This window comes from Apostichopus japonicus, chromosome 1 (assembly GCF_037975245.1).
Source record: "Apostichopus japonicus isolate 1M-3 chromosome 1, ASM3797524v1, whole genome shotgun sequence".
NCBI lineage: Eukaryota > Metazoa > Echinodermata > Holothuroidea > Aspidochirotida > Stichopodidae > Apostichopus > Apostichopus japonicus.
The window spans coordinates 19,632,959-19,648,530 of NC_092561.1; the positions used below are offsets into that span (position 1 = coordinate 19,632,959).

A 15,572-nucleotide genomic window follows, 5' to 3' on the forward strand; every position below is an offset into this window, starting at 1 on the left:
TGCTGATTCCTGTGATGAATCCTGGGATAGCTTCAGGTTAGTGTGTAGACCACTACAACGGTTTGGAGGTTGAGCTCTTTATTACTCTTAATTGCTCACGAACGAGAAAGTATCAATACCACTTGTCCTCTAATAAATAATAATAATAACCAAAAATGGATTCGTGCTGTACGGGATACTCAACAACTCAACTATCCTCTTCGTGCCTTGTGGCACATAAGGCCATCACGCTCTGTTTCCACTTGTCCCTGGCTCGTGCACTTTCCCTTACCTCATTCCAAGTCTTCCACCCGCCTTGCTTTCTTTCTCTTTCCACTGTCCTCCTCCACGTTGTTTTTGGTCTGCCAACTTTCCGCTTCCCTTCTGGCCGCCATGTCAGGGCAATCGTACAATGGTGATCATTTGGTTTCCTTAAAACATGACCAATCCAATTCCATCTTCTTCTTTTGACTTCTTGACTTATTCTTGCAGTTTGGGTGTATTTATTGAGCTCATCCATTGAAATGATATTGGGCCAGAATATTTGTAGTGCCTTCTTCAAACACTGGTATTGGAAGGAATCCAGTCTATTTTCATCACTTTTGTTCATTTTCCACGTTTCGCAACCATAAAGAAGTACTGGTCTTACCAAAGTTTTGTATAGCTTGATTTTGGTTTTTCTTCCGTACTGTTTGGATCTCTGTATCTTGTTCAATTTAGTAAATGCAACTCTTGCCTTGTTTATTCTGCTATTCATTTCCCTCTCTCCACCTCCTTCTTTGCTTACTATTGCTCCTAAATATGCAAATTCATTCACATCATCTATGTCATCCTCTTCTATTTTAACTGCATCCCTCTTCTGTACGGGATAAGTTCATTGAAAATGATATTCCGGTGACTGAGGTTTATTGTTTACAAAACAAATTACCAGAAATGTTCTTCATATTAGGTCGGAACTACTTCCAAGAAACATTTTGTATCACGGTTAGGCCTACACATTTGTGTTTCATTTCTTTCATGAATGTATCTGTACCTCATTTTGTCACGCACATGAGGGGGTGGGGGTGGGGGGGGGGGGGGGGTTGAGGGCGTATGTGATATGGCCCAATACTTTTCCTCCTCCCCCCCCTCCAGGATTCGACACTTTCACTTCCCCTTGCAACTTGTGGAGGTAGCCTACTTGTGGATTGTGATACAGTATAGTGGCGCCCAGTCACATTGGTTAGGTCATTTACATCACATCGACAAAAAGAATTATTATATTAAATATAGAAAATAATAATGGAGCGATGTTTGAAACATTATGTCTGCCAAATGTCAATACAAGGGCGGCGGAACCGGGGGGCACAGGGGGCACGTGCCCCCCCCCCCCCACTTTTCCTCAGGTTAAAAATGTGCCCTTTTTCTACATAAAAATTGAGGTGTCTCAAGTTAGCAAGAGGCCAGGGAACCAGAATGAACACTCGGGAAGGGCCGTTTCCGGCCATCTGAGGGGTTTGTAAAACCAAAAATTTTCTTGAACGCTCCGCGCCAACCGATGGTGGCGCTCCGCTCAGATAATCCTGCATACAACTTTGCAAATCCTGGCTACGCCCCTGACTTTTTATGAATTTCAGAGGGTCAAACTCAAAGCTATTTCGAATGGGAAAAAATTTGTTAAGATATTAACAAGAAATAAACTCTAATTCGAAGGATATCTACATTAGCAACTAGCATGATTTCACCTCATTTTGTCTCAAAAGAAAACTTGTTCCTTGTATCCCAATTTACACATTGGTTATTGCAGTGCTAGTATGCATATTTTCCTTAAAGGGGGAGGGGGGGTGGCGGGACGTTGATAGAGTGATGTGTATACGCAAATAAGTTAATGCAATAAGAGTTATAAAGGGTACTAAATATAACGCTGCATCAGTCCAATCGAATTTCTGCAAAGTGCCCTTTGATGTCGGTGCCCCCCCCCCCCCCAGATTGAAAGTGCTTCCGCCGCCCTTGTGTCAATATATATAACCGCGTGGGAATCGCGTTCGTATTGTTTTCTCAAACCACTATTCTGCTAAATGAGAGTGCTGACATTACACTTAACCTTTCAAAACATAAAGTGTTATCGTTATCATGTAGTCTAAATAACATGAGATTGGAATTGATTGTGATTTTGGAAATATTGCCTCTAATAGAAAACACCTACTGAGTAAGTGGTAAAACGTTGTTGCCATTGATCGTGTTTCTACCGGAGGGCTTTACCTTTCACCCACTTTCAAGTGTATAAGCTTATTCCCTCGGTATCCCACGGAGTATGACGGTGTGTTAGCGTATCAACATAAATATATAGAGTATAAATTGTTTGTTTTTCTTAGTCCCTGGGTGAGGGTTCTGGAACTCCTGTCGTCCGGTTCTGTTTTCAATATGATATAGTACTACGTCGTGTTAGGTTCTTATCATATCGACATTCAATAGTCTTATCAGTGTAAAGGAACTGTGCGCTTTTAGCAAGAACGGAGGTTAGAAGTTCGTCAAAGCACGTTCATTTTGCTGTCCACATTTTGAAGAAAGCCTTAAAGCCTAAGTCGTTAAAATTAAAAATGGAGTTAGACGAAGCTTTGGAGGCCGCTAAGCCTCTAGGTAGGACACAACTTATGATTTTATTAGCATCTATGTTAATGAATATGGAGAGTGGATTCTCAGTTTTGAGTAATGTTTTTCTGGCCAAGACACCGCCATATCATTGCGCAAACCATTCCGGTTTTTCCCTGGAAGAGAGTGTTCCATTCATAGATGGTTCTTATTCAACCTGTGAGGTTTATTCCGATCCTGTCCATAGCAACGACACACAACCATGCAATATGTGGTACTTTGATACAGAAAAGGCGGGAAAATCTGTTGTATCAGATGTAAGTATCAAAATAAAACGATATAGTACGTCCAAGTCGATATAATTCGCAGGTAACAGAATTAGAATAAAGTTTAACTCTTTAAATATGTATGTATATACATATATATATATATATATATATATATATATATATATATATATATATATATATATATATATTGTAATGGGTCCGGCCTCCATTGGGATTCAAACCCGAGATTTCCGCTTAATATGCGCACACACACGAACGCACATCTTTGTAGCCTACACGATGGCCATAAGCCACATGCAGTGTTCGAACGAGCCAAATTCGGCAATTCGGCTTTGTTAATTTACATATGAACCGCAAACATTTCTTTCGACATTTCTGATATGGAGTGATGCATTTCAGTAATTTGTATTTTACCACCTCAATTAACGTCAGTGTGGAATGAAATGTACTATGGTTGCCTAGTTTTCCGAAAATGTTAACCTAATACAGGATGCTGTAAGCCTACCTCTTCACAGCAATTTAGTTCATTATTTTGCAAGAATAATATAGTTTACTTTTTGCTGTTCGCCTGACGTACTAATGATATGCTACTCACATTATAACTATTAATGGTACTATAATTATTATTAAGGATTTGGTATTAAGTGATATCTAAGACATGAGCAATAGGTCGTTGTGTTTTATAAAGTTAATGTCTGAATTCGTGAACATGGAGTAATATTAATTTACTAAAATGAAGGTTTCCTACGTTATGCAGGTGCGATAGAGACAAAAAAAAAACATTCAATAAATTAAGGCACGGTCTTATAGGTTAATAAAAGAGCATAATGTCGTTATTCACGTAGTAGGAATTTATATTGACGATTGGCAGTGGTTTAAAATATCTTTTACATTCTGTGTTTTAGTGTCATATCCTCTATCTACAATTTTTGTTGGCTCAACTACCTCGCGTTCGGTTGCTTGTTTCCTGATGAAATCTTATTTGCCATTTCCGCATGTTTTAAAGGGTGTGAAGACTCGCGCACAAAGAAACGTATTATGCCGGTAATCTGACCTAGTTTCGAATGAGGTGTAACAGAAGTGTTAGAAACCACCATCGATCCCAGAAAATACGCACACAGCTTGCTACCGTCGGGAATTAGACACTAGTGTACAGTCAGTACATACAGATGCGGTCAATACCCACAGCACAGTGTACAGACGATACAGCGATGGACATCTCAGGTCCAGCTAAAGATAACAAGGTATCACGTTTTATTACTGTCTGCATTTTGTAGCGACAAGAAGAAAACTTCACTTGCAAGCAACGGAAAGTTAACTTTTTCAGATGGCCGCACGCAGTTTGGGGAAAGTCTTCAATGCCTTTAATGTAACACATTTGTCAGTTAAAAATGCTTCCAAATGTCCCTTAGGCTAGAGCAACATCGAAGCAGGCTCTGAAATAATATACCAACGAACACTTCCAGCACGTTGAAAGTGACAAGCTGTCAAGAAATAAACACTAATTTAATATACGCTGTGAGCTATATGATACATTAGCCATATATCGAAAATTGTCTTTATTAAAATTGCAATTTGCTATATATAACCTTTGATATATCATCATTGTTACCATTACCAAGCCATGTAATATTCACATATTTAAAAACTCATCAATCTCACTTAACTATTAAACGATCTAACTTGTACAGAATTCCGGTAAGGTTGTATATACTATACTTTCATAAATATCAAGTAGTTGGTGCGGAATTGACGGCACACAAAAACAAAACAAAACATTGAAGTTAGTTTTGTTCTACTGGAAGAATACAATTTGGTAGCTCACGATAGTACATGAAAAGGAGTATTGACTTAAAAGAAACATGGGCAAGAATGCATATTATGACTTGTGATACGAGTAGTTGTCACGTCGTCGTAACAATTCTTCTTTGACCGAAAAGGTCAGGACAAGAAATGATGATTTATTAATTACGTGGGGGCAAACTTTAAAACAAGATGAACTATCACCGAGTAGTAATCATTCTTCAACTCTCACCGACTAAAGACAGTCTGCGAACCAATATGAATTTCACCATTTCTAAAGTGATGACACAAATGTCAAGCACTTCAAATTTAAATATACATATTTATTTATATATACATATATATATATAAATATGTATATATAAATGATTCAAAAATGATTCTGCTATTCGAAAGTTGGTTGATTACTTTCTCTGGACTGTAGTTTGTAGTCAGTCGAGCAAATTAGGCATCACGAAAAGAAACAGACTCTATGTTTTGCAAACACGACTTGAATTGGTAATTGTTGGTACAGGTATTTCGATTACTTTCACGGGATATCATTCTGAATTCTAAACCAATTTGGTCCTATATACAAATAACTACCTAGTTACAACAAACTTTCTAACGTTTACATACTCAAAACAAAAATAAATAATATATTTGCCAATTAGCAGTCCACCGTGTCTGTGATTTCTGAAGTCGGAAAACATCGACCAATTCAAGGTTGAATCCCGCCGTCTGAACAACATACATTTGACGGTGTCGTTTCCGTACGACATTGTGGAAGTACTAGTCGATTATATTTGTATAAAAAAACCTAATTATAATACTGTTTGCGTTGAATACGTATCGACAATTTAATTATATATTCAAATTCAATATTTAACTCAAGTATACGTAGCCGTCTTCCATATTGATCACAGTAACTATTAAGAGCGTAATTTATTACAACGTTTCTAAGTTGCAAAAATGCAAAATGCAAATGTTTTGATTTCCACCAAAATATAAAAGCTGTAAAATTTAAAGTATGAACAAGATAAGCAGCTACCGGTTTGTTCGAGACCTTGTTGTGAAAATTAGGCCCACGAATTAAACCGATATTGGCTCCTTTCTTTGCTTCGATATAAAGTTTGCACACCTTCTGCTTATCGCCCTACATAATGTTGGTAACGTTTTTATTCAAATTTAAGCTATCCGTTTTATTCAGCTACGTCACGTCATTCCCCCTTCCCCCACCTCCCGCCTTAAAATCATCCCCATTGATCCTCTGCCTACGCCCCTGCTGCTCTGGTAATAAACGGCTTCTAGAAATTATGCTTACTAACATAGCTGTGTTGTTCTGCTGCCCCGCTTCTTCGGAACAAGACACAAGACCCCATCAAGCTCCCACCTCCTCTTGTGACGTAACAATCGACGCTAAAATCTCATCTGTTTCGAGAGAACTTAACAACTTGAAATATACTTTTGTTTATTGTTATATGTTATTCTTTCAGTGCGCCATAAGAGTCTTTTTGATGGAAACGGGCGTATTTGATTGCTCGTTATTATTATTATGATTATTATGATTATTATTATTATTAACCTTATTCACCTTTATTCTTTTCTGATGTTTAGTGAATTAAATCTTGCCATTGTCCATTTGCATCTAACCAGTACTCGGTCAGACCTTTGCCAATTGTTCAAGTTGACTTCATTTATTCGTACTGTACTCTTTTCGTTATATTGTAGTGGGACCTTGTCTGTGCCCGGGATTTCCTACCAGGAGTCGGTCAGTCTTTAATACTTGCCGGATTTGCAGTGGGATCTATTCTCGGAGGACCAGTTGCTGACAAATATGGAAAGAAACCAACGCTATTGATATCTTTGGTGATTTTCAACGCGGTGGGACTTTCAGTTTCATTATCTCAAGGTTTCATCGCATTTGGTATTCTTCGATTCCTAATGGGAACAATATTTAAGGTAGATACATACCATTAACTTTGCCATTTTTATAACATAATGCTGAAAACGACATAATGTAAACCACTGGCGGGAGGGTGGAGGAGGGCTACCACGGTGTAGTCTGAATCAAAGTTGGATAGATAATAGCTTAATCAATGTTTTCGAATAAAGCAGAATCTTAACGAAAAGTGTGAAACACAGCAGGTAACAACAAGGCACACAATGCATTAAAGTAATAATCCGGTAGAATTTATTATTAGTTGAATACAAAATGTTAATACCTTTTTCCTAGCTCAAGATATCATGGATAACATGTGGATAACATGTGGATAGCATGTGGATAACATGTGGATAACATGTGGATAGCATGCCTTGACTGGCTAAACCATCCCGTACTGTAATAGTGGAACACAATAGGTGGTCTGTGAAGTCAGCTTGACATATTGTCTTCAAAAAACTCTATACAACCGCATTTAAAAGTTTACGCTTGAGTTGTACTTGGTAGGCGATACATTTAGAATGTTTTCCTGTATTTAGAATCTCATCAAGCGGTGCCGTACCTCCTTTACTCCAAACACATAACTAGTACAGTACATAGGCCTACTGGTGCCACCTGCAACACATGTAACTACTGTTCATGTCCCACAACCGTGCATCAGTAATTACTGCTTTGTGTTCGTAAATACGGTAACACGTGTTACAGGTGGCACCAGTAGTTACTGTACTAGCTATGAGTATCGGCTACCTTGATAAGGGATGACAGCGCCTTGTTTTTTTTTTAAAATCTACTTTCTACAGGCAGTTCGAATACCTCTTATAAACCTGATGTTTGAATATTTGGTTCCTCGATACCGTTCCTTGGTGGGAATATTACCATTCATTATGGGATCTGTAGGATTGGTCATTATGTCAGGAATTGCTTATCTGGTCAGAGATTGGAGATACCTAAACATAGTCTTGATGACACCGACTCTCTCGATGATGATATTTTCATGGTAAGACTTTTACAACGTTTTATACCAGACTTTGACTTGAGAGAGCGTGGTGGCCAATTGGCTAAGGCGTCGGACTCGTGATCCAAGGATTGCTGGTTCGATTCCTGCCTAGTTCATTACGTTGTGTCCTTGGGCAAAATGCTTTATCTCACTTGCCTCTCTCCGCCCAGGGGTTAAATTGGTACCTGTGAGGTAACTTGTCATTGGGCGCAGTATATAACTTCTGCCGACTGGAGGGTTTGTCTCTGGGACAGGTTATCATTGACCAGGGTAATTTAACGTCTGTAAAGCGCTTTGAGACCTATCGCTTGGTCTAAAGCGCTTTAATAAATAAATAAAAAGAAGCAAATTGATGATATGAATGATAGCAAACTTATTTGTTACATATTTCATATAGACACGTCATATAAGATATACGATTGTTCAAGAGTACCTTCTGCAATTCAGTGAGTGAGCACGTTAAAACAATAATTGCACGTTACAACAATAATTGCAGTACTGCCAAAAACTTTTTCCCAAAAATATATTCGTTTTGGTACAGCATTGGCGCTCAGATGGAATCGGCTGTCTTAGAATGAATTTTAAATGATGCTATGGCTGAAATATTATCACATTTGTATTCAAGGCTTTTACCAGAATCGATCCGTTGGTCTCTGTCTCGAGGGTACATTAAAAAAGCCGAAGAAACGATGCAGAAGGTGGCGGCGTTCAACAAAGCTAAAGATTTTCCATTGGTCGTGTTTGATGATCAACATCCAAAACAAGAAGGCAACTCGTCAGAAAATGTCAGTGATGACGAATCCCAAGAGAACTGCAAAAGCAAGTCCTTAGAAGGGTTTCGTTTCATTGCTCAACTTTTTCAACCCCCAACATTGACTGTATCATTAGTTCTCAGTTGGGCATGGTAAGCCATTAAATGTGGTATAACATTAACAATTTGCAACCATAATCAACACTTTGTTTCTTGATTAAATATTCATAAAAATATTAATAATAATCACATAATCATGACAAAACACGTTTTTGCCTATAAGATTGGCCCATTCGCAAAGATGGAACAAATAAAAATTTCAAACAAACACGGTGTCTTATCAAGCAACCCTATCAAAACATTAATCGGACATATACGTGGGCACATACATTCATATTATTTCGTTCTCAACTCTACATTATAATATACGCTGGAATATGTATTTTACGAAATCACCTTGCTTAGTACCATTACGAAATGGTTGTCAGCAGAGCGAGTCGCTCTAAAGAGCAACTTAGCAAAAGGGCTACTCTCGAGTCGCTGCTTCGGTGGTAATTGAATCCATAACTGTTATGAATCAAGCACAGTTGTTTTCTGTGTAAGCTACATAGTTTTCACGTATGGAGGTCAACACATTTGATCGTGCATGCGTCCGATTCATGTTTTATTGGGATTGATGTCATAAGAACAGCAATGCCTTTGGTTTTGAGGTAGCTCGATCTCTACGACGAGGCCAAAATGTTGACAAAAAATATCTTCATAATTGTTTGATTATTTAGCCGGTACTCATAGCTGGTACAGTAACTACTGTTCATGTCCCACAACCGTGCATCAGTAATTACTACCTTGTGTTCGTAAGACGGTAACATGTGTTACAAGTGGCACTGTAACAAATGCAAATCTGTTAACTTGTGAGATGAAGTAAAAGAGGTACGGTACCGCTTGATTCTAGTTCACACCTCTCTTTAAATCACGCCAATTCGTCATCCCGAGAACAAAAAAAGGTTATATTCGGGTCTATCCATATGCCTACTTATAGCATAAGACGACTAGATACGACTTCATTGTAGAATCGCGTATTAATGAACTGGGACAAAACGGTTTGTGCCGCAACTACTACCACATTCGTGCATCATACTAATTGTGTTTGTAACTTGGTTACTTGTGTTACAGGACCTGAACAGTAGTTACTGTACCAGCTATGAGTATCTAGTGGATTAATAAGCAGACCATCTTACCACAAATGATGGTAGAGTTAGGGATCGGTTAGTTCGTACATCTAACGGAATGTATATTGACAATTTATAATACAGAGAATTCGAGCAGTTTGAAGTTGAATAATTGCATACTACGTCGAATGGAGAGTATCATCATTGTTATCAAGTCAGTGGTCAGATAAAAGAAAAAAACGCAGAAGAAAAAGAGCACGTTTGCGAATTTGAACATCCTACACCAAGCTGTACTTTTTCCTTGTTGGTTTTAGGCTCACCTGCACACTAGTGTACTTCGGATTTGCATTGACCACCGGATCACTGGCTGGAGATCCGTACCTTAATTTCTGTCTGAGCAGCCTGGTAGATATTCCTGCTGCTTTGGTCTCTCTGTTTCTTATTAAAAAGTAAGTAACTATAAGGATAAGATGCAGAAATCCTCTCATCTATACTTTAAATATGGCATTTTTTTAAAACTTGAACACACTACTAATTTGCATAAACATTTGTTGTATATTATACCTCTCTTTCAGTTTGAGACTCCGAAATGCTGATAGTTTTATGCAGGTAGTTTAGTAGGATGTATAACTCAACTCATATTGGGTTCCACATTTGAGACATTTGGAACACAAGAGTTTAAATAATATAAGGACTCGTTATATTTTCATCTGATTCAATTTTTATTAAACTTTGGTTATGTGGCTATTTTATATTATTTACACCGGATTTCTCTACTTGACAACGAGTTTATATTTGTCATCAGAATCGGAAGTTTGGTCCCTCTCATCGCTGGTTTGGTATTAGCAGCTGTTTTAATGATTCTGATTATTATACTGCCATTTGCAATTGGTAAGCACCTATATATATATATATATATATATATATATATATATATATATATATATATATATTTTCTTAACATTTTGTTCTTCTTGCAGTGCGATGTGAAGTGTTTACTGATCAGAGTCAAATTATTTCAAGTGTCTCGTAGAAGTACCATCGATCAGTTTTTACTTCTTTGTTTGATTTTCTCTGTTCGGCTTTGGTATTTATCTCCTCACATTATATACTAAGGGTGATATTTATTCCTTATCGCAGCCGATTCACACAGAGATTACAGTAACTACTGTAAATCTAAAGTTTTGTACCACAGTAAATACTGGATCGTACTGACAAATCTAATAAATCGGTAGCATGTGCTATTAAGTTTACAGTAAGAACTGAGGATATTTGTAATTCCAACTAATACCAAGCAACTGGATTTGCGGGAATAACACAAATCCTCAGTTCTAACTGTAATCCTAATAGCACATGCTACTGAATTATAGCACGATTCAGTTTTTACTGTGGTACAAAACTGTAAGATTTACAGTTAGTAACTGTGTTCTCTATGTGTATCGGGTGCTAATCGACACGTTGTGGAAGAATGGTATTGAAGTTGCTGCGCATTTTACAACCGTTGTGGTGCTAAAAATCGCCTAAGTTGTTGGTGTCACGAGATTCTTCTGAATCCGTAACCAATTTGGACTTGACTTGAATTTTGTGTCTTTCCGTCTCGCCGATAGATATGAGTCTATGATAATGACTTCATAGGGTCAAATTGCAAAGGTCAAATGTCATTGACCGAATCTGAATTATCAATGGCCTTAACCTGAAGGCTCACAACTTGCACATACATGGTATGCAGATACAGATTGGTGAGTGCAAGAGCCTTTTGAATTGGTTGAAGTTAAAGGTCAAATGAGGTCAACAGATGCCAAAAGTCTGAAAGCAAATTAAACCTACAATCAATCTGTGAATTATACAATGCTATGGTTTCCTTTTGGTATACGTTTTTTGTCCAAATTCAGTTCAGTTTAGGTTTTGAAGAGACTCTATAGGTCTTCAAAAAAGCAGAGAGACATCCAGAAAATTAAATCTGCTGCAAAGAGTTGATAGTCTTGCCTTAAAGGCATTGAAGACTCACCCCGTGCCGCTCTCTGAAAAAGTTAACTTTCCGTTGCTTGCAAGTGAAGTTTTCTGCTTGTCGCTACAAAATGCAGACAGTAATGAAACGTGATACCTTGTTATCTTTAGCTGGGCATGAGATGTCCATCGCTGTATCGTTTGTACACTGTGCTGTGGGTATTGACCGCATCTGTATGTACTGACTGTACACTAGTGTCTAATTACCGACGGTAGCAAACTGTGTGTGTATTTTCTGGGATCGATGGTGGTGTCTAACACTTCTGTTACACCTCATTCGAAACTAGGCCAGATTACCGGCATGAGACGTTTTTTTGTGCGCGAGTCTTCACACCCTTTAAGCACACTGAACGGTCCCTATCAGTGTACTCCCATTGTTCTCCCCTTGTGTGCAAAAGTGTGCAAAATTGGTTCAAGGGATTCACAGGTTATCTCAAATGGTCTCAAAAGTTGCCATTTTCTCTGTGGTTAATACTAGACGACTTTTGCTTTAGTAGTAAGTTGTGAAAATAATTCAAAGTGTACAAACAATGTCATGTAGAGCTATCATTTACTAATAACAAGTATTAAAGGGATGGTTGTTGGCAGAACTGATTGCTAGCTCAAAATTGTTAAAAGGAAATGTCCTGTTATTTTGGAATAAAAATTCTACACTATAAAATCCTTACTATTGTATTAAATGCTTGATACCCACAAGGGAGTGCTGCAAACAAGAGCTAGAAAGCGCCTATCTTTTCTGGTTCTCACTTATTCTTGACAAAAAAAGTTAAACTCACTTGCTCTACATTAGTCAGCTAGGTATTTGGAATTTTAAGCAAATTGTACGGGCAAGGAATCACAAAGGCTATCTGTTGTTTTTTGTTTGTTTTTGTTTACTTTCAACCAGTTGACAAAGATGTACTTAGTGGACTGCTGACCACCCTTGCGTTGATGGGTAGATTCAGCATAACGTTGGCTATTCCGCCAATGTTCTTACTCATGAGTGATCTTTTCCCAACACCGATCAGGTAAGGTGTCTTCAAATAGATGGTGCTAATCATCTTTTGAGATTTAAAGATTTTAAACATTTTAAACATGAAACAAGCTACAACGTTCACAATGTGATTAGCCCCTTCGACACTGAAATTAGAACCTTGTTCCTAATTTGGTGCTTTAATGTTATTACATATTGGAAAAACAAATGATATTCCTAGTCGACTAGGTTTTGACGCAACACGTTTGCACTTGTTCGTACTTTAGCATATGTTTTCTTAGAATAATTTAGGCCTTAGCAGCCCGCTTCCCCCTCCTCTCAAAAAACAAAAAAACACATAGTGTACAGCACATTAATATACAACATTTATTTGTCCATAGAAACTCTGGTACCTCTCTTGTTCAGCTCATTGGTAACATTGGTAGTTTATCAGCGCCGTTGGTTATCTACATGGTAAGTTGATAAGTCTTCTTAACTTTTCATTATTCTCATAAAAATCGTGGTTTACAAATTTAAATGGAGCTTTTTAAATTAAGCTAATTACTAGAAATCAGTAATATCTGTACTGCTAGTTTTGATTGAAAAGAACTAATTGACATTAGATTCCGGATAGGCTATATAGTATCATGCACTGATAGTCTTCAGATGACAAAGACTGACTAGCCTTGAGTGATTAAATGACGTCAAACTAACAGAGGGCCAGGCAGAATCTCAAGGTCACAAATAGTGACGATGCAATGCCTCAGTTGTTAGTCACGACTGAGAATTCATTTTGAAAAGGCATACTAGATAAAGCAGCTAAAAATTGCAGTTGTGTGTTTGATCAGAGGCATGCATTAAATATTTATGTCCAAGATATTGGCACATCGTTTTACTAGTCCATACGAGCAATTAAGCTTAATAAAGAAAATTCGGGCTAGGAACCTTGTCAAGTGCTTTCAAAAAAAAATTAACGACCAAAGTATAAAAATCGATTATGTGTGGTACACAATACCCATCCTATTAAACCGCGTCCCTTGTTTGAATAAGCCAATAAAAGTATATTAGGTAATTCATACTCAGCTATTCAAAACAACTCACATCTCATCGTAGATACCAGACAACACAACAAGTAGACTAAATAGTACAAGAAGTGCACATGTACAAGTCTACACATCACAATATCCATTCAATTAAACCACGCCCCTTGTTTGAACAAGCCAATGGAAGTATATTACACAACAAGTAGACTAAATAGTACAAGAAGTGCACATGTACTAGTCTAAACATCGTATCAACACAGTACACAGTACTTGTATAGTATCCTAAGCATTTAAAGGACCGTAACTGCATTTCGTTACCACTGTCACTTGCATGGAAGCAAAAAACACGAATCTATATGGACTAGGAACGAAGCCTTCTCAATGCAATGTGTCTAATTACATATATTGACTCTCGCCTAAGCCTACTTGTGTCTTGATTGATATATTTCTTTAGCCTACGCCTTTATCCTAACGTAGTAAATTGTGGTTCGATGACACAGACCGAGGCTCACGTTTTTAATCTCGAATATCGTATATATATATATATATATAAATATATATATATATACATATACATATAAATACACATATATATATATATATACACACATTACCTCTGTGTTTGGTTTCACTCAAACATCAGTACATCGACACGGTAAACTATTGCATTACCACAAATAACCTTTGATCTCATGTGTTCTGTAATTTACAGAATAAGTTCTTTGCCAATCTGGCCTTTCTGGTAATGGTGCTTTGTGCGTTGTTAGCTGCTGGACTTGCCCTTCTCCTACCAGACACACTGAACACCAAGCAATTAGAAACGGTGGATGATTTGAAGGTACTGTTTGCGACCAAAACAATTTTCAGCAGGAGGAAAAACGAAAAAGAGGATGCTGAAACTGATTCGTCCTCCTTCGATAAGCATGACACTACAGAGATGAGAGAAAGTTGCGCAGATGAAGGATACGTTTAAAGGAACACAATAGACACATTTTAACTGGTCGATGATATATTTATGTCACATAGCTGGAACCCTCCAATGCATCAACTCTACCAACTATTAACTATTAACTACATCTGTATTGTACCGATTTTAATTAATTTAGTTTAATGTCTATGTCATAGTTTAATCCAACATGTCCTTCGTCATGTAAACAAACCTTTTTTTTAATTCAACAATATTTTATGTCCAAATATTCCAAGGTACTTTAATATTACCATGCAGTATGTGTTTCCAATGGTCTTTTTCTGGAGTACTTCCAATCCTGCCTACAGAAGATGATTGATCAATTCACTGGTGACAACAACAAAACAAGCACGAAAATTCGTCACAGAAGGAAAGTCTGAAAAATTACATTTTCCACCTTTCTGGCTATTCAGATGTGTTAATAATGTTTAGACAATACACCCTTATATATCGTATGTTGAGTTACACTATAGTGTCATGATATTATTATTATTATTATTTGCTTCATATCAATGTTTCCAAACTTTAACGTTTGCAATTAGAGCAGTCAATTATTTAAAAAAAAAAAAAAATAATAATAGTACTTTTAAAACTACATTCTTTTTATGTCTGAGAGCGCTCTATAGCAAAATATTACCTTGTTTTTTATCATAAACGATTATGTAATATAAGCAAATAAAATTACAACACAGTTTCGCTTTTGTTTATTAATAGTATTTTGGTATTATGGGTCGTTTAGGTAGCCAGATTTTTTTTCTTCAAAACTGTCTCTTTGATTTCTTCTCATTTCAGTGATAAATGAAGGTTTCTGTATTCTCTTATGCTTCATATTATGAATATATTATAATATAAATTACGATAATATATTCGTTTTTCACACCTTGTTCACAAACTGTTCATTCTTTTTCTACTACATTAACTTCACCTTGGTACGTAGGGCTTGTTACGTTGGAATGCGAGAGGTCTCGATAATTAATTTTAACGAGACACAAGCCTGGGTTCGTTTCCGTAAGGAACACAGACAAATTGACGAGTCTAGAGAATTTGAATGAGAACGTTAACTATATTGAACAATGGAGTCTGAACCAACAACAACAAATGGTAATTAAAAATATATAGAAA

The 15,572-nt window shown here is 37.1% G+C and overlaps 1 protein-coding gene across 3 annotated transcripts; it reads left to right on the forward strand.

Moving 5' to 3' along the window:
- Nucleotides 1-2,309: 2,309 nt before the first annotated feature.
- Nucleotides 2,310-15,334, forward strand: LOC139970446 (organic cation transporter-like protein). Of its 3 annotated transcripts, none has more exons than XM_071976168.1 (9): nt 2,310-2,867; nt 6,354-6,584; nt 7,365-7,561; nt 8,187-8,465; nt 9,796-9,930; nt 10,287-10,372; nt 12,375-12,495; nt 12,842-12,914; nt 14,196-15,334. In XM_071976168.1, exons 1-9 carry the CDS (start codon nt 2,559-2,561, stop codon nt 14,454-14,456), a joined length of 1,692 nt encoding a protein of 563 aa, XP_071832269.1. In that variant the 5' UTR covers nt 2,310-2,558; the 3' UTR covers nt 14,457-15,334. The 3 variants fall into 3 exon arrangements, with proteins under 3 accessions (XP_071832269.1, XP_071832277.1, XP_071832285.1); XM_071976176.1 differs by having other exon boundaries at nt 10,287-10,369; XM_071976184.1 differs by lacking the exon at nt 2,310-2,867 and adding an exon at nt 3,882-4,084.
- Nucleotides 15,335-15,572: the final 238 nt, after the last annotated feature.

What these genes read in the sequence shown, in the direction of transcription:
- LOC139970446 (XM_071976168.1), top strand. Translation starts at nt 2,559, where the DNA reads ATGGAGTTAGACGAAGCTTTGGAGGCCGCTAAGCCTCTAGGTAGGACA. An exon ending in CTTTTCCCAACACCGATCAG is followed by an intron (nt 12,496 to 12,841) that starts GTAAGGTGTCTT and finishes ATTTGTCCATAG; the next exon opens with AAACTCTGGTACCTCTCTTG. An exon ending in CGCCGTTGGTTATCTACATG is followed by an intron (nt 12,915 to 14,195) that starts GTAAGTTGATAA and finishes TGTAATTTACAG; the next exon opens with AATAAGTTCTTTGCCAATCT.